The sequence below is a fragment of the Amborella trichopoda genome, chromosome 2, assembly GCF_054954075.1.
Source record: "Amborella trichopoda isolate Santa Cruz 75 chromosome 2, AtrichopodaSantaCruz75HAP2 v2.0, whole genome shotgun sequence".
Lineage (NCBI taxonomy): Eukaryota > Viridiplantae > Streptophyta > Magnoliopsida > Amborellales > Amborellaceae > Amborella > Amborella trichopoda.
In genome coordinates, this window is record NC_142337.1 from 37,212,182 (window position 1) to 37,236,697 (window position 24,516).

Genomic DNA, 24,516 nt, shown 5'->3' on the forward strand with positions numbered 1-24,516 from the left:
GTTTACTCTCCTTTGTTTTATTGTATCCACTAACTCTATCCTCTTAGTTGTAAGTGCTCCTACATTCTATGTGGCTAGACGAATACTATTCTCTTTAAACTAGCTTCTTTACCTGCGCTCATCCAAAATGTTGTGGGAACCTTTGTCTATTTTTCAGCAACTGGGTGGCACTGCGGCACGTTCCCCATACTAGATGTTCATCCCAATCTAGGATCTCACTCTAGCACTCCAGAAAAGGGAACTCCAAGGGATCTAGATTTTTAATTTCGGGATCACGATGTTCACTTTCTAGGGATCTCTCGTAGCTGCTCAAAGGGGCAACAAGAGGACAAGAAAATTCATTTGGATCATAATTATGATTATACTCTCTCTCTCTCTCTCATGGTTTTGGAGGTCATAAAGTGTAAAATCATAAATAAATCAAATTTTAACAATAAAGAATAAAAAAGAATCAGGCTTGGGTCAAGACGGTCAAGGCTTTGTTTTCATAGCCTAATGTTTCAAGTTCCATTCCTATGTAACCTTGTCAAAAGAAAAAAAAACCAACAATAAATAATAAACTATCATATCCCTTGTCATGTTGTCACTTATCCTAATATGCCTCATCATAATTTTTATTGTATTTTGTGGGATTATCGTTACATAATCTATACCTCAAAGACATATAAAAATATTATAATATTAACATAACTTTATTCATAAATAATAATCTGTTATTGCCAAATTTTGTGCTCATTTTAACTATTTTTGTACGATTATTTGATTTTTAAATTTTTGAAAAAATTCGTAGATTTTTAAAATATTTATTTATTAGTAGGCAATTGTACCGAATGCACTTCTAACCTAGGGTCTTCTAGCATGTGATGATCTGTCACTCCCACTGTTTTCTGATAACTGTTAACTTTTATATTGATAGAAGAGATAGATACAAAATGGCAAAGGTAAATTCAGGAGTACCTTAAGTACACAGAACTCCTGGTAAAAAGAAATAGGGTTATAAAATAATCCCCTTACACAGTATTCAGGAAATGTAAAAAGAAAGTAGAGAGAAAAATGGGGTTATAAAATTATCCCCTTACACAGTATTCGGGAAATGTACAAAGAGAGTAGGGAGAGTAGATCACAAAAAATTCCAAGCCAAGAAAGATGAGCGTGTTCTGTAGCCGACCCGAAACCAACTGTGGTATGGCCTATTGTTCAATATGGGCCTTGGCTCCGTCCTTGGCCAGCAGGTCTACGAACCCGTTTGATGTCCGCGAGATATGCATTCATAAGACAGGTGTAATCCGTCACTCCCACTTCCACTTCCAAAAACTATGAAACAATCTACCTTCAAAAATCTCGGACCAATCTGTGTGCCAAGTTATAATGTTACGGCTGCATCGGCTCAAATAAATCTTCCAATATGTATCTTATGGTCAACGATCGATACGCCCTTTTCTGAGCAAATTTTATGGATATCAATTATCAATATAAGAAAAGGAAAGCAGCTAAGGTTGGTGTGCACTTCTTTTAAGCTGAAGAATAACAATTCATTAAAACTAAGCAGGGATTCCACCATGTAGGCATAACATTCTTGGACTCCATCTCTCCACCCAACAATAAAAAATACAATATCCTCCAATGACCTTTCGCCATATTGCCTGAGTCCACATCTAAAAGTAATATCCGTTTGTTTCTAAAATACGAATCTAGCTCATTTCGCTGTGAAGTGAAATGAGCTAGATGTCGAGGGCTCTAAAAGGGTAAGGGGTGATATGGTTTAAGTGGAAGGCTCTAAAAGGACAAGTGAAAGGCTCAAAATGATATGGATGGAAGTAATGTGAAGAGATATGGTGAATTATAGTCTCATTGAGGGTATGGTCCTTGATAGAGCAAAATGGCGAAACCAATATTCCAAAAATGTCGAGCGGCGCCGAAGTGGCTGGGGGTTATGGCCATCCAACGCCTAGAGCTTCTTGGGAACAAAGGTAGGAGTTACCTGATCTAACTGTTCTAGGTCCAACAACTAGTTGCTCTCATCATCATTATCAAAGACTCAAACCCCAGCCCTTAACTCCGCTGTTGTGCCTCGTTTTTTTTTTTTTTTACCTTTTTACTAAATTTATAGAATCTGTAATCTCCTCCCTAATCGCGAACGTCCCCCTGATACCGGTAAGATATTTCTTGAACCGGTTTATACACCCCTTGGTTTCTCTTTCACAATAATTGCTTCTTATACAATTTTTATTTAGAGGATTCTGGTTATAACTATATTTCCAGCCTGGATTACCACTTCTAGTGCAACCCGTATTTGGAAATAACAAAGGCATTCTCAAATACAAAGTATTTTCACTAACCTGGATTCCTCGATCTTCAATCTTCCACCTTTGAGTTGTTTCTTGATCTCAAATGGTTCTCGAAATCCCTCTAATAGGCTTCTAAAATCTACAAAATCAAATCCAAACCAAAAGGATGACATTTGGAACGATTTTTTACGACTTTGAATTACCCGATCGATCTTACAACAATGTAAAAATGTGCATTTTTTTTTTTCACTCCAAAATATAAAAAAAGGGGGTTTAGGTCTAAAAAAAAAAAGTCTAAGAAGAGGAATGGAGGGAGGATTCTTTGCTTAAACAGCTCATTTAGCTATGTGGGAAGCGCCCAACTGAATTTGGGAAGCCGTTGAAAGGGCTAGAATTGCCAAGCAAATTCTTATGAGATGAGCTTCTAGCCATCTGATATAGTTAATTTAGTCAACACTTCTATTTGCATTGTAAGAGAGGCCCCATTCTGGTCTTAGGTGACACACAATTGGTGTGATAGAGTGTCGCAATTTATGGATTATTCATAGTTACTAGAATCTCTCACCCAAGTGGCAATTCCACTTTGGAGTCCTGATTTGGCGATTCCATCAAGGAATCTTTTGGGAACCCATTTTTGTAGAGTCAAGAATCTCGATTCCACATTTATTAAATCTCAATTTGATTGTTTTAGAATCCAGATTTCACAACATCAAATAATGTAGTTCGTAAATGGACAAAACTGTGATTCAATCAATCTGCAATCTTGCGTCCATTTTAATATAATCTCCATTCGATTTTTTGTAATTATGTAAAAAGTGGATGTCACGTCAACAAGTAGTATGTTGTAAAATAAATTGGGAAAGGTTTCTATACTTCCCCTACAACATTGAAGATATATGCTTCCCTTCCCATCCAGCCATCCAATTTTGATCAAGTGAGCCAATCACCATTGATCTTAGATCCGACGCCTCAAAGTATTTTGTTTTTAGTTTTTTTTTCTACAAATTGTATGAATATGAATTTTGATACGTGTCATCTTCTCATTGGGGCGCACTTAAAAAAAATGTTAAAAAGAATTTTTTGATAAAATATATGATCACAATATCCTTTGAAATTTTCAGGGGTATTTTGGTCATTTTATTTTATTTAGAATATTTTTTTTTATATTTTTTGCAAGTGTGAGTTTATGAGAGGATTGGACGCCCAAAACTTGGAGTCAAAATAATTTGTATAAAAAATTAAAAATAAAATGGTGTAGAGACGTGACATTGTGATTGAGGTCATCTTAGCCATCCATTCAAAATGGACGGTTGGATAAAGGGAAGTATATAAATTTTATGTTGTAGGGGAAGCATAGAAAGCTTGCCCAACAAATTAGGGATTCTTACACAACTTGTTTTACTACTATTACTAGAACTTTCTGACTACTTCTTAAAGAGAAATAGGAAAGATTATTGGGTTCTATTTGATTCCCACATATTACAACATAGAGCATCACAAAGACACAAATGAAGTCTCATTTCAAGTATTTATATAAAAAACAAAATCTGATTTTCAAGTATAAATAAAATAATATTTGTATGTTTTGTAATCACAAACACGACTTCCCTAGTGGACTATTGAAACATTATTCTATTTCAAATTTATTATTATTTAATTATGATTGGTGTTTAAGAACGCTATGGGTGTCTGCGAACTGTACGTAACATTATTCCTAAATTCTGAGAACCTGGAATAAATATGTTGTCTTTTCAAGTTCATTATTTACAAATCAAGTATTTTACGTTCTTTATTCAATCCACAACCTCAATAAGGCCATTCAATACATTAATTTATTATCATGTGAACCCTTATCCAGGTCTTTAAGACCGTTGAGGATCTTGATTCTAAATACTCAGGGAACCTTGGCTAAGCATATTGATTCCAACACTAAGGGATTCTTGCTTAAGTATGTTCTAGAATCTCGAACCTTTTGTCCCATGAAACTCCTTTCCTGTTCTGTTGTGGTTCCAAGTGGTTGGTTGCATGATTCCATAAAGGTATTAGTCTTGATTCCGATTAGGTTGAAACTCAATTTTAACAAGTTTTTGAATCTTGATTCCAATTGGGTCGGTACGCAATTCTAAAATGCTAGGAATCTGGATTTCATTTGGGTTGGATTATTTTCCCAGAAAATAGAAATCTAAATTCTTGCAATACACATTGTATAGACGGTGGCTCCAACAATGGGAATCTTCTAGCCGCCCTTGATTCCTCTGTTCCGATTCTTAAGATGATTATGAATCTCAGGTGTTTCCAACAACTATGGGATGCTTATAAAAACATTTTCTAACTAACATAGAGGGGGGGCAGGGGGAAGGGAGGGGTGGGCAGGAGGGGGGTTTTTTTTTTTTTGGGTTTGTTTATTTATTTATTTTGTTTTTTGGGGTGGGGAGCATGGGACATGTGGCCGAGAGAGAGATCTACCAGGAGTTTATTTGGCCATCTCTCTCTCTCTCTCTCTCTTCACGACCTTCTCTTCAATCAACTACGGCCATAAAAATACACGGTTGACTGGGGCCTCAACCCAAGCAACTCTTTGTCTATGGTTTAGGTCGGGTCGCCACCTCTGCAACCTTGGGTTCCACCTTCCTTAGCTATAACGAAATTAAAGACTGCAAGATAATATGTTGAACTAATTTTTTTTAACTATAAATCAGAAAATTTAAAGAATCAGAAAAAACGGAAAGAGTATTTTTTTGCAGTAACAATACTCGGGCGAGTACTGTACAGGTGCCCATACCCCATATTTGGGCAGCACTACTCTCCTTAGCAGGGTGGCAAGGCATATTAACTCGGCAAAATTTTTAAAACACGGTTATAGATATTTTTAACTTGTTCAATACTGCACTTATGACTTGTTGCTCTGTTTATGACTCTTTGGTGAATCTGGATACTTCAGAAGGAGTACAATTCCATCGACTGCTATAGGATCTCAATCCTAGCAACTTGTCCAAGGTTCTTGTAGCAAGATTGCAGCTATCTCCTTTCCAAGCTGTTTTCCTTAAAACTAAACTAATCCAAACTTCTATTTGAACTCCATATATCTCTGGCCTTTAGAGGAATACGTGCTTTGAGGACGTTCATATGCTTGTAGTTCTGATTTGATCAGATTTCATTTGATTTGCTGAGTTATTTGATAACTATGGTATTTCCGTTGGAGTTTTGCCTGCCTCTAATATGGACAATGTTTTTCTATTTTCACAGGTGGCTAAGCCAATTCGTTACTTTCTTGAAGCTCATTCAGATGCAAAGGGCATAAAACAGCTTATTCGACTTATTCTGTCGAAATTTGGGCGTCGACAACCAGGTAGATCCGATAATGATTGGGCAAATATGTGGCGTGATATGCAGTGCCTCCAGGAGAAGGCATTTCCATTTTTGGATGTTGAGTACATGCTCACTGAGTTCTGTGGAGGCCTTTTAAAAGCAGGGAAGTTTTCCCTTGCAAGGAACTACCTAAAGGGCACTGGTAGCAATGCTTTGGCAGCAGATAAGGCAGAGAAGCTAGTTATTCAAGCAGCTAGAGAATACCTTTTCTCGGCATCGAGTTTTGATTGTTCAGAAGTGAGTATGAACATGGCCTTTGTGGTTTTCTGGTTGGAGAATGGAGGTCTATAACGTTTAATTACATAAAGAAAACATGCAAATTTGTTAGTAATATCCTCATAAGACCTGTGATGATTATTCTCTTGTTTGTTTTGAAGGAAAGGGCATGGATTTGGCCTTTATTCATTATGGAAAGCGTGTGGCTTCTGTAACTCATTCTCTATGGTCATGTTAGTAAAAAATGCAATGTACCGTTCAGTTTTAGAAATTTTTGGCATCTGTTTTAAACCATCACCAATTCTTGTTTTGATGCAGACAGTCATGTTGCGGTGTATGCAGCATTTAGCATGTATCCAGGGATCTTTGTTTTTATGTATGTCTCTATATGCATGTGTGTTTTCTTTGCATTTTCTCATGTGTCTATAAACTTTATCATGAGTTTTTACTAATGCGGTCAATTTCCTGCTAAAAACATCAGGCTGTGTATGTATTTTTCCAAAGCTACCTGCTAGCGGTTGCTGTTTGTCTGTTTTGCATGTAATGTGAACAGGCAGCATAGGTAATAATCCCCAAAAAGTAAAAAATAGAAGGTTAAAGTCATAAGCATGGGTGTACATGTTTGAGTTTACCAAGGGTTAGGCATACACTCAAGTTTATGCACGTGTTACAAATTTGCTTATTGTGAAACTCTTTTGGATGTCGTGTTCATTTTTATCTGATTTGCTACATCCTGCTGTCTTTGAAGATATGGAAGGCCAAGGAGTGCTTAAATCTCTTTCCAAACAGCAAAACTGTGAAGGCTGAAGCTGATATTATTGATGCACTTACTATAAAACTTCCAAATCTAGGAGTGACTCTGCTGCCTATGCAGTTTCGGCAGATCAGGGATCCTATGGAGATTATTAGAATGGTAATTACAAGTCAAAGTGGGGCCTATCTCAATGTGGATGAACTCATAGAAATTGCCAAGCTCTTTGGTTTAAATTCTTCAGATGATATAGCAGCAGTAGAAGAAGCTGTGTCAAGAGAGGCTGCAGTTGCAGGTGATCTTCAGCTGGCTTTTGATCTTTGTCTTGCTTTGGCAAGAAAAGGATATGGTTCTGTGTGGGATTTGTGTGCTGCAATTGGAAGGGGGCTTGCTATTGATGACGTGGATATAAAATCTCGAAAGGAGCTCCTAGGTTTTGCATTGTGCCATTGTGATGATGAATCAGTTGGGGAAATTCTGCATGCATGGAAAGAATTAGACATGCAGAGTCAAAGTGAGAAATTAGTAATGTTGTCAGGGACTGAACCCGCTAACTTTTCTGTTCCAGGCTCGTCATTAATGTCCTTTCCTTTCCAGAATATCCAAGGTAATATTGAGCCCAGAGATTTATCTGAACTGGTTGCCAGGAGTGATTCCCATGCTGATATTATGCAGTTTCTAGACAAAATCAGAGGCTTACTCTCCGCTGTTGCAAAAACTGCTTCATGTGAAAGTGAGTGTTCTTGGGACTCAATAGTGAAAGAAAATGGAAAGATTCTTAGCTTCGCTGCTTTGCAACTACCTTGGTTGCTTGAGTTGTGTGGGAGTAAAATAAACATTATGGAGAGAGCGGATAATGGAAGAATGAATCTTGATGGAAACCAAAACCGAAATGTAAGAATGCAAGCCCTGGCAACCATCATGTGCTGGCTGGCGAACAATGATGTTGCTCTGAGTGATCATCTGATCACTTCTTATGCAAAAGAAGTAATACTAGCACCTAACACTGGAGAAAATGATATTCTTGGGTGTTCGTATTTGTTAAATCTCTTGGATGCCTTCCGTGGAGTGGCGGTTATAGAAGAGCAACTGCATATAAGAAACGGGTATCAAGAAGTTTCCAGCATCATGAACATGGGGATGACATATAGTTCCTTGCACAATTTTGGCTTTGAATGTGGGGACCCTGAACAGAGAAGACAGCTACTTATCAATAAATTCCTAGAGAAGCAGATGTCTTTCAATTCAGGTAATCCACTTTCCTGTAGAATTCATGTTCTTCATGCTATATTTTGAGCTTATGGTTTTCACCGTGCAATGGATGTTGGTAATCTTTAATTGAATCAAGCGATGAGAGCCTGTGAATTGTTGTAAGATGTCGAATGTGATTTTGTTTATTGATTTTCACTTAAAAAATCTATTTGGATGTTACTCATATTTTTGCATTAAGTGAGTGCAGGAACATCAATTACAAGATAGAAAGATCTGGTAATATTGGATATAAGTGACACATGAATATTTGAATTTCATTTTCAAATAACTATAGTGACTTTGTGCTACAAAACTTCTAATGCCTTAGTAATTTGTCTAATGATTTAGGAATGTGCACTTAATCTGAAGAATGAAGCATCCAAATGTTTACATGCTCCCATGATTGTGGTCATTTAGACATGCCAGAAAAAATTATCATTTTAGCGTCTGTGGTTAGTGAATGAAAGAATGTGTATGTCACTGACACCTTGCCTTGTCTTTGCGCCTGTTTTTGGTTGCTTGTGAGATGTAATGTTTGGCCTGCTTTCAAACATATACATGTTAGAATGTGTGTACGCATGTCTTTTTCCATTGTAAGTGTCATCTCTTACTTTTTTTCCATCTAAGCTGTTATGCCATAATTGTTATCAAATGCCAACTAGATATGCTGGATGGGATCGATAATGCCCAATCTACATTTTGGAGAGAGTGGAAATCAAAATTAGAAGAGCAGAAGAGATTAGCTGATCGGTCAAAAGCTTTGGAAGAAGCAATACCAGGAGTTGAAACTACACGCTTCTTATCTGGAGACATGAACTACATTCAGAGCATTGTTTACTCCTTTGTTGAATCCGTGAGGCAAGAAAAGAAACCGGTTTTAAAAAAAGCCATTAAGATTGCTGCTGAGTATGGCCTCAAGCAGAATGAGGTACTACTCTTACCCATAGCCGCTGTAGATGATACCTGCTTGAGTTATCTAGAATTATAATTCTATGGTCCATGTTATTGTCCCTTTCCATTGGGTTCCTACCATCCATTGAAATGACCGATGCTGATGAAGAGAATGGTAAAACACCTCATAAGGACATGACCCTAATAATGGGTCCATTGATGGCCCCGTTGACTTTGATTTTCCATAGTTATGTTCCCTTCCGTTGTATGTTCTCATCTTATTGCTGCTCCTTGCTGCAGGTGCTTCTTACGTATCTTGGTTCTGCTCTCGTGTCTGAGGTTTGGTCAAATGATGATATTGCTGCTGAAATTTCAGATTACCAGAATGAACTGCTCAAGGATCCAGAGGGAGTTATTAGAATGATATCTACAAGTGTATACCCTCTGATTGATGGGATAAACAAGCTACGCCTTGCCTACCTTTACAGTATTCTCTCTGACTGCCATCTTCAGCTGAATAAGACTGCAGGCCTACAATATTTGCAGAAATGTGGAATGGAGTTATATCAATTTTGCAAGGTCCTTGAACAAGAATGCCAAAGGGTTTCCTTCATCGAAAATTTGAACTTTAAGAATATAGCTGGATTGGATAACCTAGTTTATGACCATTTCAATGAACAAGTTCTTAGTCATGTTTCTCAAACAAATGTGGAGGCTCTGGCAAAAATGGTTCAGAACCTTGTTGGTATTCATGAACACCTTTCAGAAACCAAGGGTCTTATCACATGGAAGGCAGTTTACAAGCAGTACATTATGAGTCTGTTGAAAGGACATTCAGACATAGATAATGGAGTGGTAGATGATCATCCCTTTAACAGTGATGATTTTAGGGTTACTATTGGTGAGCTTGAGAGCAAGTATGACTCTTGCAGGGTTTATTTAGAAGGGATTTCAGAAGGAGATTTGTTAGAAATCATGACAAGGTTCTATGAGTTGAGCCTTCCTCCTAACCCTGGGATGTTATCAACTGAATCGACTGGACTGGAATGTCTCATTTTGCTACTGACTTTGTGGGTTCGTTTGGCAGATGACATATTGGAGATTGCATCTCATAATGAATTGGAAAGAGATTGCATATTATTTTGCTTGGCAACTTTGTCAGAATGTTTGAAGTCTTTTAGTGGTTTGGTTATAGAGGGTAGAATTTCAGCTCACCGTGGGTGGGAAACTGTTTCCCTGTTTGATAAAACTGGTCTTTTGAGTGCTTTGACAACTGACCGATTCGGTTATTGCAGAGCCATGGTTTATGCTGGCTGTGAGTTCTCAACCATCTTCAAAGTATTTTTTGAAGTACTCCCTTGTGCTCCAACCTCCTCATTCATGTATGAATCTAATCTTCAGGGTTTTGAGCTTCATGATTTTTATTTAAATGTCATGGAATCAATTTTCTCTGAATTAGGGAGCAGTGAAGTTTCCCAAACACGGTTGGCTAATCTGTTATCTTCTCTTAGCAAGATGGAAGACACTGGTGTAAGTGATTGTGTCGTGAATTTACAGAAGGTGAGATCGATGGTGTGGGAAAGGCTGAATTCTTTTGCTGAGAATATGCAGCTGCCAAGTCAAACACGTGTATATGCTTTGGAGCTCTTGCAATGTATCACTGGAAGACATGTTGTACGATCCAAGTTTCAACCATGGGAAGGGTGGGATGAAACATTATTCTCAGAAGGCATCGATATTTCTGAGCAACGTAAAGAAGGTGGTGTGCCAAGCAGGTTAAGAACTTCTTTGGTTGCCCTCAAATCAACTGATCTAACTTCAGCTGCCTGGCCTGGTGTAGAAATAACCCCAGATGATCTCATGACAACGGATTCAGCTTTCTCCATTTTCATGCGCCTCTCTACCAGTTCAGCCTTGTCATCACATATGAACACTTTGCAAGCTCTTCTTGAAGAGTGGGAAGGGCTCTTTACACCTATGGATTTGCCTTGTTCAAGTATAGATGTAAAGGATAGTGCAATATCCACCGATTCCCATGATGGGTGGAATGGGGATGAGTGGGATGAAGGGTGGGACACTTTCCATGATGAGCCATTGGAGAGACTAGGCCAAAGGGTACCATCAGTTTGTGTCAATCCTCTTCATGCTTGCTGGTTTGTCATCCTTGAGAAGCTCTCTGTGCAGTCTCAGTTTTCAGAGGCAATGAAATTGCTCGATCATTCAGTGTGCAAGCAAAAAGGTATATTGATAGCTGAGGATGAGGCCCATAAATTAAGCCAGTTTTTACTGGGCATCAGTTGTGTCGTAGCCATCAAGATTATGCTGCTACTTCCCTATGAAACCATTTGGTACCAGTGCTTAACTGTGCTTGAGGCCAAGCTCAAAGATGGCAGTGTCTTGCTTGACAACTTAAGCAGGGACTACGAGCTATTAACAATTATGCTCACATCAGGAATCCTTTCGGTTGTAGCTCTTGATTTGACTTATGGCACCACTTTTTCGTGCATGTGTTACTTGACCGGGAGTCTCTCGCGTATTTATCAAGAGGGTCAGTTATCTATGTTAAAGAATAAGAGGACTGAAGAGCATTCCTGCCTCCTTTTCTGTGGGCTACTCTTCCCTTGTTTCATTGCGGAGCTTGTTAGAGCCAAGCAATATTTAGTAGCCGGAGCATTTGTGCTGCAATTTATGCATGTGCACCCTTCTCTTTGTCTTGTCAATGTTGCAGAGGCCAGCCTTTGTAAGTATTTGGAAGGACAGATTCAAACCCAAGAGAACAATTCATCTAAACTTGACGATTTGTGCTCGTCGAACACTATAGGGAACACGGTTTCCACATTAAGGGGTAAACTCAAGGGCCTGCTTCGAGATGCTTTATCTTCTCTTTCTGCTGATATGAAATGAAAGAGAGTATATATTTCCTGTTTTACTTGCTATTCCTTTATATTTTGTCTCATCTCTTTTGTCATTGATTTCACTTGAGTGTCCTAAAAATTTGTTGGTTATTCTTCTTTGTATTTCAAACTTATTTCTTGAAAATTTTGGGACCTTGCTTATTTAAATTACTCGGAACGTTTAGAAGGACAGATTCAAACCCAAGCGAACAATTCATCTAAACTTGACGATTTGTGCTTGTCGAACTCTATAGGGAACACGATTTCCACATTCTGGGGTAAACTCAAGGGCCTGCTTCGAGATGCTTTATCTTCTCTTTCTGCTGATATGAAATGAAAGAGAGTATATATTTCCTGTTTTACTTGCTATTCCTTTTTATTTTGCCTCATCTCTTTTGTCATTGATTTCACTCGGGTGTCCTGAAAATTTGTTGGTTCTTCTTCTTAGTATTTCAAACTTATTTCTTGAAAATTTTGGGACCTTGCTTATTTAAATTACTCGGAAGGTTTAGATACTCTGTTATCAGAGCTTCAGATGGTCCTCCAGCTCTGATAATTCAAAGGAATCTCTTTGGGCTTTTTAAGGGCGTTGGTTTAAGATATCACCCTTCAAAAAATAAAGTAAAAGAGAAGGGAAAATATTTGGCGACAACTACATTGGTTTTTTTTTTTTTTAAAAAATATTGGATCCCTGTAGATTCTGAAATGATTTTAATCTAGCTAAAAACTAAGGCATCCAAAACTTAACGAACTTTAAATTGCCAAATTCACAGTATAGACTATTAAAAACAGCATCGCATTGTTGAAGCAATTTATCAGTAATTATTAAATAACACACACTCAGCTTAAATCTGTCATAAAATCGCCCGATCAGCCACCATGAAAATAAGGCGAAATAATGAAGTCAAAATATTCTGCGCTGCCGCCGTGGAAGCATATCCTCCATTTATTCCTTTGTGTAAACCCCTATGTAGTGATCCCTTTAGGAGCACAAATTTTTGGCAGGTTTCCTCAACCCGGTGACATGCTTCGAAATGAAACTCCAAATGCACTATCCATATGAGACTCTGATGGTTAGTTCCAAGCGTTAAAAGAAATCAAAATCAAAATTCTTATTTTAAAAGAGAGCCTCTTGTGATTCTTCAGTGGATCTCAAAATTTCGAATTACCCTTAATTTACTATGTGATTTTGGTTTTTGTAAGAAATATTAATTTTTATAGTACTTTTTTCATACGTAAATATTACTAAAAGATAAGAGGTATTTTTGTTATTTTCATAAGGGATAAAATTGAAATCTTTATTGAAGGACAAGTGTATTTTACAATATTTTTACTAAAGGACAAGTGTATTTTGCAAATGAAGTTCGAAGGTACGAACTTTAAAAATGCTATTATCCCTTCTAAAAACTTTTAAATTTACTCGTAGTGATTAAGTTAATCAGTAAAATAAATTATCAAAAAAAATAATGATTAATAATTTTTAAAAACAAATAATTATTTTTGAGATTATTTACAAAGAGACCATTTACCTTTTGTACAAGGTGGTCACAATTATTCTTGTCTCTTAAATTTCAAAATGAGTGGTTGTAAGAGTGTCATTGATTAAACACAGTTTTAAAAAAAGATTCTTGGACTTCTTGACTCGCCTTAAGCCATCCAATTTGACATCTAAAGAGTGGGAATAGTTGTGGCCACCTTGTACATAAAATTAATGGTCTCTTGAAAGGCCGATGTATCACAAATAATATCCTTATGCAAATGAGCTCATATCTCTTTGCCACAGGAACTCTGCTAGAGCCAAACTGTGTTTGCTAGACTTGCGTAATACTTATGATAGAGTTTCATGGTCTTTATTACTGCACGATTGTATGTTTTGGGGTTTTCAAATACTTTTATTGGATGGATTCGTATGTGTATCTCCACTCATTTTTTATCAGTTCTGCATAATGACTCCCCTATAGGGTTTCTTTGGGTAAAAAGAGGTCTTAGACAATGAGACCCTTTATCCCCCTATCTATTTTTGCTAGTAATGGATTTTCTCAGTACACTGTTGGATCATGCTATGTTGCAAGGGTGTCTCATCTTGTCTATGTTGATGATGCTATGATTTTTTGTAATGCTTATACTACTGTTATTGGGGCTATGAAATCTATTCTCTCTGTTTTTGTAGTAACAATAGAGTAGAAATTCAATATTGCAAAAAGAAAAGCCTTCTTTTTTGGGGTTTCGCAAGGTACTAAAACTCGGATTATGAAGGAGCTTGGTCTTGGTGAAGGGCCAGTGGGATACCTAGGTTTGCCTTTATTTCATAGTAATTTAAAGCACAGTCATTGTCACAGTTTGGTTGGCAGGGTTATTGGTAAAATATGCACTTGGCAGGCCCTATCTCTTTCTTATATAGGACGGCTACAATTGTTGAAATCAATGCTAAGTGCATCAACTATCTTCTGGAGTCTTTCATTTCTTCTACCAAAGAGAACTTGCAATATGATTAAACGACTGCAAAGGAATTTCCTATGGGCAGGCATGGCTGAGAAGAAAGGTTCACATCTTGTCAAATGCAAAACAGTTTGCCTCCCTCAAGACGAGGGGGGGCTTGGGGTGCACGATATTAGTGATTACAATATTACAAGGATGATGAAAGTAGCTTGGCGTATTTTGGTAGATTTTTCCTCCTTGCTAGCTCGTTTTTGTAAGCGCAGATACTACAAAAATTGTTCCATATGGGAGACCATCAAGAAGAGATGCTGTTCTCATGCGTGGAGGGGTATTCAATTAGGATTATCTCACTTGAAGAAAAATGTTCGATGGATTATTTGAGATGGCCGGCTTATGGATTTCTGGGTGGATCCTTGGTTTCAGAAAAATCAATATGGGATTCCTATGGTGTCGATGTCCCTACGGATCTAGGGGTTGTTCTTAAGTCCAAGGTGTTAGATTATATAGTGGGCTCTTCTGAGGTTTGGGTCCTTCCATTGCCTACATTTGCCCATGTTGTTACCATATGGAAAGTGGTTGAGAGCTTTATGATTCCTTTGCAACTACATAAGGACTTTCTTGGATGGATTTATTTTGCAAGTGGTTAATTCTTGGTTAAAGGAGCGTGAGTCTTTATTCATCGTCAGGGAGATTCTCAGCCTATGTTAAGGAAACTAGGGTCTTTTAAATGTCACACCAGACCTAAATGGTTTTCATGACTGGCCCTTCATCACAGATAAAATGGTTTTCATGACTGGCCCTTCATCACAGATAATCTTCTATATATTTGCTGCAGTAGCATGATATTGTCCATGCACTTTCTGTATGTCCCTTTTATAAAAACAGTGATGATAGTTTATGTTATTTGTTGTTTCATTGTCATTTCTCACTTAATATATGGAGAACAATTGTATGGAGGTGTGGTAAGCACTTTATCTTGGGCTCTTCTATTCCTATCATGGTGAAAAACTGATTAGCCTTTAGATTCTAGTTAGATAGTATTTTCAATATCTGGTCTTCTATCCTTTTCACAACTATCTGGTTTTTATGGGCGGAATGGAACCAGAGAGTTTTTTAATCGAAGATTGCAAGAAGAGAACAATTAATCAAACATATTACCTCTCATATCAGGGACTTAGCAGAAGATATAGTATGAGTCTTTCACTTATCAGAAATGGCAATCATTGGAAATTTACAAATCACATGGTGCCAACAGAAATCAAAATCCATCATTCTAGTTGCATGTTCTTTTCCTAGCCCCGGCATTTTAATCTAAATATTGGTGGTGCTTCCTTGCAAAACCCTGTTCTAGTAGGTGATGGAGGTGTTATCAAAAGTAGTGATGAGGCTTTTTTTGCTACGTTTGCCAAACCCTTCGGTATCGCCTATAATAATTTTATTAAATTCTTTGCTTTGGAAGAAGGTTTGACTCTCGCTAGCTAGATGAATTTCTTTTCTCTTCAAATTGAAAGTGATTCATCTTTTCTCGTGGATGTTTTGATTGATCACTGGCATTCCCCATGGGTTTACATACAGTTATAACCAATGTGCAAAGATGCATAAACTTAAAAATTTTCAGTAACTTACAAAGCCCTGATCATGAAATCTTGGAGGCGCGGTAAAAAAATTATCTCAGACACATCTATGTCAAAATTGCTTAGGCGGATTAAAGTTAGACGGTTCATTGAATGTCTAGCTATCCCTATTTCTTACCTCTATTTAGATGTTATGGGAGGAACAAAATCATCGAGTTTTTTAGGGGAACGTTTGCAGACAGGTGCACTTGCTCAGGAGGGTTACCTCTCATGTTAGTGAGTTGGTGGATGCTAAAGCCTAGTCCTTTTATTTATCAAATATAGCAATCGTTGATAACTTTTAGATCATATGGAGACAACATCAAATCAAGTAACACATACCGATTGCATGGTATTTTCCTAGTCCTAATCATTTCAAATTGAATGTTGATGGTACTTCACTTCAAAACTCTTGGATAGCAGGTAATGAAGGCGTAATTAGAAGTGATGATGGATCCTTTATCACAGTATTTAGTAATCCCTTTGGTATAATATCAAATAACTACGCTGAGTTTCTTGACTTGCAAGCTAGCGTTGACTTGGCCATCTAGCTCAAATGTTTCTTCATGCAGATAGAGAACAACTCATTATTGTTAGTTAATACAATCCATGATCCATGCAAAGCTCAATGGGCATTATATGTTGTTGTTGCTAACTGCTTATATAAACTTTATGATCATGCTCGGTTCCTTATCCATGTTTATCGTGAAGCTAACATGGTGGTAGCTTTACTTGCCAAGACAACTATAGCTTTCTCAGATGCCACTATTTGGTGATCTAGACTGCCGGATTTCCCTTCTCTTGGATTACTTAAATGATGTGACACAACTTCTCTATTCTAGGGCTGTAAAATTATGAGTTGTAATTTCCTTTATTATTAATGAAAATCGGGTGAAGGGCCTTCTCCCCTACTAATTACCCCAGAAAATGAAATCATATCCACATAGACTCCTTGATGAAGACAAATTCTCCTTAAAATATATATTAAAAACAATACATAGATCTTACTATTGGTCCAACAAGAGTTCTACTCACAAAACCTACTTAGATTGACAATAATATGAATTACATGACCTCCAAAAAAGATAAAAAATAAAAAATAAAAGATAAAAAAAATTCAATAACATCCATGAAACTTCTAATGACATATATAATCACTTAAAATAAGCCTACAACCTAATATCAATCTCCAAAATATATACATAAAACCATAAGTGTGCAAATAGATATGTCGTTTTGATAACAAATATATCATTTGTAGTATTTCGATCATTGACCTCCATTAGAAAAAACAAATTCAATAACATTTATGCAACTTCAAATGACATATACAATCACTTAAAATCAACCTACAACCTAAAGTCAATATCCAAAAATACATAAAAATTAAAACTATGTGTGCAAATTGATCTCTCGTTTAGATAACCAATATATCATTTGTAATTTCGATCATTAGAGCAATGACCCATATGATGTGTGTATTTTCTAATATTTTATTTTCTCTCTTTAAATTGAATTTTCCACTGATTTTCTTTGGGAGGAGAGAGGTCAGAGGAAAGGAGGAAGAGAACGGTGTGGTGGAGCAAATGAGTGAAAGAGGAAAAGAGAGAGAGAGTAGGGGTGGCATGACCTAGACCTGATCTGAGATCCAGTGGATATACCCAACATGGGTCCGGGTATGGGTCCATGTTTTGGACCCGCGAGTAGGGTCTGGGTCCGCTAAATGATACCCGAACATTCCCTGGTACAGGTACGGGTATATGGCTATACCCGATTCAGTGGGTAACCAAATCCTTATTTATTATATATAATTTAGCCTTAGTTTTATTACTATACATGATTTAACTTTTTAAACCAACGTTAAGTTCCCCCGCCTTTTCTATAGAGCTTACAATCATAAATTCCCCCGCCCCTCTTCGATGTGGGATTAATCCACGACAATAAGAGAGAGAGATGAGTTGGTCTATTTGAGAGAGATGCATATTTCCTTTGTTTATGCTAAAAAGGGAAAGAGAGAGATGACTTGGTGTGTGCCAGTCTGGTGCCAGCCAATTAAGAGACTAAGAATGTTAGAGAGATTTTACGTTGAGTTGGTGCATGCCAGCCTGGTATTGCTTGTCTTTATTATAGCATAATTTAAATGTACTTTTAAATTAAGAGAGAGAAATGACGTTAGAGAGATAAAGGGGTGGGTGAGATTAATCCCACATCGAAGAGGTGAATCGATTTACATGGGTGTAAGAACTATAAAAGTGGTTGGCGAGTTTAAAATCAATTACATAAGAGAAGCTTGTTGGGTATGGGTATGGGTCCCGAGTCCTTAGTACTATCTCGAGTATAGGTCCGGATTTAGTAGGACCCGACCCGTACCCGACCTCTTGCCACCCCTACGAGAGAGAGAGAGAGGGAGAGAGAGAGAGAGAGAGAGAGAGAGAGACCATATGTTGGCAGGGCATCCTTGAGGTGATGCTTATTCTCACCAAGACATCTCACCCTTTGATGGTTTCCCATCAGGGACCATGAGAGTCCCTTGATGTAGTGAACTAGCAGGTACTTATTCACCTATAAAATGCTAAGTCCCAAATGGAGAAAGGCACATATATTGCTCTGCAATTTTCTACCGTATCCTTTTTCCTTTTCTCTAAAAATTTTCCAAGCAAGGGTCTCTTTGGGAAGTTCTTCTGGAAATTCTTCTTCCAGGGTACCCCCCCTCAAGGCTCTCGCTACGACTGGCTCCAGGATATCTCAAGGCACAGGGAGAGAGAATTGGCTAGGGTGAGGATGTGGGGTTTTTGTGGCCATTAAATGCCTTATAAGAGTTTTTAATTAAATATTTGATATAGTAAAACATAAACTTAGTAGGAGTATGCGAGATCGATATTAGGTAAATGCTATTTGCCAATACTGAGACTTGGCTTGATGTGTTAGGCTAGTTGAGTTGGAAAACGCTTGTTATCAGGGCATGGAATGAAAGCCAAAAAAGATTTTATGGGTTATACCCTTGATGAGGTAAGAGTTGCCTAGGGTGTGTAATCCAAAGAACCGTGTGACTCTTGTGTATGATGTTTGACTTTTAGAGATGAGGACCGAAGGCTCATCACTGAACCATCACATGGTATGTACATATAATAGTCGTATCAGGAAAGTTAGTCACCATTGAAGATGAAACATGTACATGTGTGAGAGAGTACCCCTATGGACCATAGATTGAAAGTGTCCCCTTGCCTATTGGCTAACTTTCATAACCCAATCATGAACCCCTGCAGTGGTCAATGGGTCATGATCATTGCTGAGTCAGTTTGTAAAAGCAAGTGTGGATTAAAGTCCACAATAGAAGATGAAATGCTTGAGTAATAGTTTAATTCTTATACCTAAACATATTGGATTCTCTTCAAAATTATTTGTTTTTAATTATTTTGATGTTAAATGATTTTTATATTGATTAATTAGATTTTTATGAGTATCTAGATATTTTATTTTTACAAAGTGATTTATAAAATAAGAAATATTCAAATATCAGCATTTAAATAACCAAAGAGAAATAAAGTTTATTTCTCGTATTCTAAAAATGAATTTTATATTTTTATAAATTATATTTGATATGGGGGCCCACTATATGTCTTGATGGGATGTGCATGTGGGACCTACTTGGAGCCTCTAGATGATCATGTCACCCCTTACCTATTGGCTGACTTTGATATCCTAATCATGGACAACAACAGTGATTTGTGGGTCATGGGAATTGCTGGGTGAGTTTGTAAAATTAAGTGTAGATTATAGTATAGTAGAAGATGTAGTGCTTCAGCAATATTATAATTCCTAGACCTAGATGAATCTGATTCCCATCAAAATTATCTGGTTTTAATTTTTTTAATATCAAATAATTTTTAGATTGATTATTTGAATTTTTATACATCTTGAGATATTTTATTTTTACAAAATGGATTTATAAAATAAAAATATTAAAGTTTCAGTATTTAAATAATCAGAGAAAAATAAAGTTTATTTCCCATATTCTAGAAAGCAATTTATATTTTTATAAATCATATTTAATATGGGGGCCCATCATAAATCTTTTTCGGATGTGTGTGTGGGGCGCACTTGGAGCCGCTAGATGATCATGCCACCCCTCTTGGATATGTTCTTTGATGGTCATATCTAGTTAATTAAGATAATTAAAGAACATATGCTTTATGGATTTCCTAGATATATAAGAAGATTAGATATCTAAAAAGGATATGACTGAATACAAATATTTATACAAAGGCAAACATTTTCTAGTATTTTCATATCTTTAATATTTGACGTGATAAGGTTTGGGAAGCTGAAGGATAATGTTCTAGTTCTTTTCTATGAATCATGATGGTTGATCTAAGGATTTGATGACTAAGATTTCTCATCCCACAGGTCTCCTATGATGAATGGTATGGACCTAATATGTATAAGGATGATTATCCCTAAACAAACCCAAACTCCTTGGAAACTTTATAAATATGCCCCCTCTCTCCCTCAAATCTTTACACATCTCAACTCTCTCTTCTCTTTCTCTTACGGTGGCGTGCCGCCCCCTAGGGTTCTCTCTCTCTCATTTAAAGATCTTATCTCTCTAGTTACGAGAGATAGGGGGCACACCCATCTTAATAGATCAAGAAGGGGCATGCCCCACTCATATGGTCTATGACATGGAGGCCTCGTTCCACATTGTTCCATGCTCTCAGATTTAGTTAAGGTTCGTAACCAACACTTTCTCGTATTTAGTAAATTTGAGATAAACTATTAATCCCGTGTGCCATTAGAGGAGGAAAGCTAGTGTGGGGTGTTCTAAGTTCAGTTGAGCTAATATTTTGGCATCTTTATTTTGTGCTTTGCAACCTATCGATTTCTTGTGTTTTCTTATTTCCATAGTATTATGTTATGCTTGTTTATTGAATAAAAGAAAGTCATAATTAGTAGAAGTAAGTGAAAACCACTTTTGGTTGTTTATTTTGAGTTGAATTTGTTACAAGTATAAATGTTCTAGTCGGTGTGAAAAACAAAAATTAAAAACTATATATGCCATGTAAGTTCACAGTGTCCAACTTTCATTAGTATCACAACAAAGGTCTCTTGCTGCCCATAGGAATTTTTATTTCTTTTATTAAAATTTTTTATTTACTTTGGGTAAAGAAATATGGCTGCACACACTTTTATCTCAGAGATCCTGAAGACAGAAAGATTCGATGGAACAAATTACTCCTCATGGAAGCGCAAGATTGGCTATATTGGAAGGTTTAGATGTGATATTCACTAAGCATCGTCCTTGCCATCCTAGAAGTGATTCATCTCAAGCTACAAGAGATGCATACGCTTCATGGAAGCATAAAGATATGCTTGTTAAGCATATCTTACTTTCCTTTATGATTGACTCATATGCATATGAGTTTGAGCCAATTAAAATAGCAAAAGGCACGCACGAGAGGCTTGAGAAGGAATATGGAAACTCTATTCATATGAGGTAATCAATGGCTATAAAAACATACAATGAATAAAAAATGGTCGTAGTTACAAAGATATTGGAACATGTGCATACTTTTCGTGCACTTGTTCGAAAGTTGGAGGCTACTGGCATGCGACCCTTAAAACTAATGCAAGTGGTTCACATGGTGAACTCTCTCCCTAATTCTTGGGAGACAACTTGACAAATGGCTCCTAGATTGGAAAAGCTCATCACATAGCTAAAAGGCGAGGAAGAAAGGAGGAACACGTGCTATGCACCGGCTCCAAAAGACAACGATACACATGGTAAAATCTCAACTTAGCCTTATAAGTGGAAGGGTAAGAATACAAATAAGAAGAAAGGAGAGGAAAAGAATAAAGAGAGAGACAATAAGGGAAAAAGAGAGACGAGAACTTGCTTCATATGTAAAAAAGTGGGCCGCATCGAAATATTGTTGGTTTAACAGAAACCCTAGGGGTAATAAGGAAATTACATATGTGGTCTTTGAAACATTGCTAGCCAATCCAAAGGGAATATCTTGGTGTCTTGACTCGAGAGCTACAGCTCACGTGATAAAAACCAAAGATGACATCCATACCTTAACTCTCATGGGGTTGGGTGAGCAACACATTTATGTAAGGTAATCAAAAGGCTGAGAATTTGAGAGCTGGCGATTATGTGCTTGAAATGAAGAATGAAAGTCTTTATCCTAAAACAAACACTCTATTATCCTGTGATGTGGAAGTGCTTAGTTTTGGTTCCTAGCATGGCTAAAGCCGGTTTTATCACCACCTTCTTTGAAGATCAAGTAGTTGTGAAAAACCACAATGATATTAGTATATTCGGTCAACTTGTGAATGGTCTCTACGCTATTGTATTAAAAGTAGATATTGCTTATGCCTCATCTTTGAATGATTTGGATGTTTTTTTATTATTTATACCACTAGGGCACATAAGTTTAATAGAATGGAAAGATTAAGGAAAAATGGAATCCTTTCAATTTATAGAGGAGACTTATGACTTATCAAAAATATGTGAATCGTATGTGCAAGGAAAACTAACAAGGAAAAATTCCACCAGAGCACAAAGAACTTCTAGTGTATTAGAAATCATTCATAATGACATTTTTGGTCCTATGAATGTGGCTACCAAAAGCCGCAAAAAGTATTTCACCACTTTTATTGATGACCACTTGTAATATAGCCACTTGACTTGATGAATGCAAAATCAAAAGCGTTAGATAAATTCAAGAAATACAAAGCCGAGGTAGAAAACCAAACAAATCTGAAAATTAAAGTCCTAAGGACTGATAATGGTGGTGAATACTCTTTCGAACTCTTTAATGACTTGTGTGTAGAGCATGACATTATCCATCAATACACCATGCCCTACACACTAGACCAAAATGGAGTTACCGAGAAACGAAATAAGGCCTTGGTAGAAATGGTGAGAAGTATGATGGGACACCAAATTGCTCCCTAGACTTTTGGGGAGAAGTAGTATTAATAGCAGGTTATATCCTGAACTAGACTCCTACTAAAGCTACTCCTCTTACTCCTCACGAGATATTAACTGGTCGTACTCCATCTCTTGATCACCTTAGAGTATGGTCGTACTCCATCGCTTGATCACCTTAGAGTATGGGGTTGCTCGACCCATGTCATAATCTCATAGAAAAATAGGACAAAGCTAGATCCTAAAACTATCAAATCTATGTTCATCGACTAACTTGACCACAGTAAGGGGTATCATTTCTTCAACCTTGAAAATGGGGTGGTTATTGAGAGCCGGGATGCCCACTTCTTTGAGGATGAGTTCCTTGAAGCAAAAGTAAGTCATAAGAAAGCCGAGCTCTTTGAGATGGCTGGTGACAAGGTTGAGTATCGAGAACCTGAGCCAGAGCCCTAACCTAGAAGAAGCGACTGAGTCACTAGACCACCTCAATATCTTGAAAATTTTGTCTACTTAGGGGAACACAATGTAAGGGTTAGGGATAAGCCAGATCATGACCCTTCAACTTACCAAGAAGCCATAACCTGTTCTGAAAAGAACAATTGGATAGAAGCCCTGAAAGATGAATACTCTTCCATAAATCAAAACCATGTTTAGGAAGTAATACCTCTGCCTCAAGACCGTAAGGAAATATGATGTAAATGGATTTTGAAGAAAAAATGAACTCAGAGGGGAAATTAGAAAAATACAAATCCACGTTTGTAGCCAAGGGATTCACCCAAAAGGGAGGGGTAGACTATGAGGAAACCTTCTCTCTAATTGTGAAGTTTTCATTCATTAGAATTCTGATAGCCATAACAGCCCACTTTGACTTTGAAGTCCATCAGATGGATATAAAGAGAACTTTCCTAATTGAAGATTTAGAAGAGGAAATCTATATGAAACAACCCAAGGGTTTTGAAGAAAAAGCAAAGGGAAACCTTGTGTGTAAATTTAAGAAATTTCTCTATAGCCTAAAACAAACATCGTGTCTGTGGTATATCAAGTTTCAATAGACCTTATCTTTGACAGGGTTCTCCTCAAATGATGAAGATTACTGCATCCATAAAAAGGTCAGTGGGAGTGACGTTGTGTTCATTTCCTTATATGTGGATAATATGCTAATTGTTAGTAGCTCAATTGCCCTCGTGTTGGAAACAAAGCAATTCCTTATGTAACAATTTGATATGAATGATCTAGGGGAAGCTTCATATATGTTGTGCATAAAAATAATAAGAAATATAAAAGAAATAACAATTCAACTTTCCCAAGGAACTTATCGTAAAAGAATATTGAAAAAGTTTGAAATGAACAAATGCAAACCCACGACGACCCCGATAGATAAGAGAACAAAACTAAGCAATCAAATGTGCCTTAGTGAAGATGAAGAAAAGAAAGCAGGAGCAACAAGATCCCTTATGTATGCCATAACAGGAACAATGTGTGACTTGTCCATTATCATTAGCATGATTAGCTGATTCCAATGCAACCATGGGCTTGAGCATTGGATGGCGGTTAAGAGACTTCTGAGATACTTAAAAAGGGACTGAGAGTGACATGCTTATATATTGGGAAGGTACAAAAATCGCTATTCAAGGATATTCAAGGAGATCTTGATGATGCTATGTCTACATTTGGATATGTCTTCATATTTGGAGGAGCTCTATGGAGTCAGAGTATGTGGCATATTGCATGGCAGCCAAGGAGGCTGTAATGGATTAAGAAATTTCTTAATTGGCTTGGGTTTTAGCCCATACAACATGAGTGCATGATAATCTTTAGTGGAAACATGGCTTCCATTTGTGTTTCCAAAGAGTCACAATTCCATAAGAAGTCC

The 24,516-nt window shown here is 37.1% G+C and overlaps 1 protein-coding gene across 10 annotated transcripts in view; it reads left to right on the forward strand.

Annotated features, from left to right (window-relative positions):
* The window catches only part of LOC18421467 (neuroblastoma-amplified sequence protein), a 35,366-nt gene extending 23,671 nt beyond the window's left edge, over nt 1-11,695 (forward strand). For all 10 annotated transcript variants that reach the window (XM_006826452.4, XM_020661945.2, XM_020661932.2 and 7 more), the window contains 4 exons: nt 5,535-5,894; nt 6,622-7,873; nt 8,538-8,803; nt 9,067-11,695. In XM_006826452.4, coding sequence (XP_006826515.2) covers nt 5,535-5,894; nt 6,622-7,873; nt 8,538-8,803; nt 9,067-11,670 — 4,482 coding nt within the window. In that variant the 3' untranslated portion in view covers nt 11,671-11,695. The remainder of the gene's footprint in view (nt 1-5,534; nt 5,895-6,621; nt 7,874-8,537; nt 8,804-9,066) is intronic.
* Nucleotides 11,696-24,516: the final 12,821 nt, after the last annotated feature.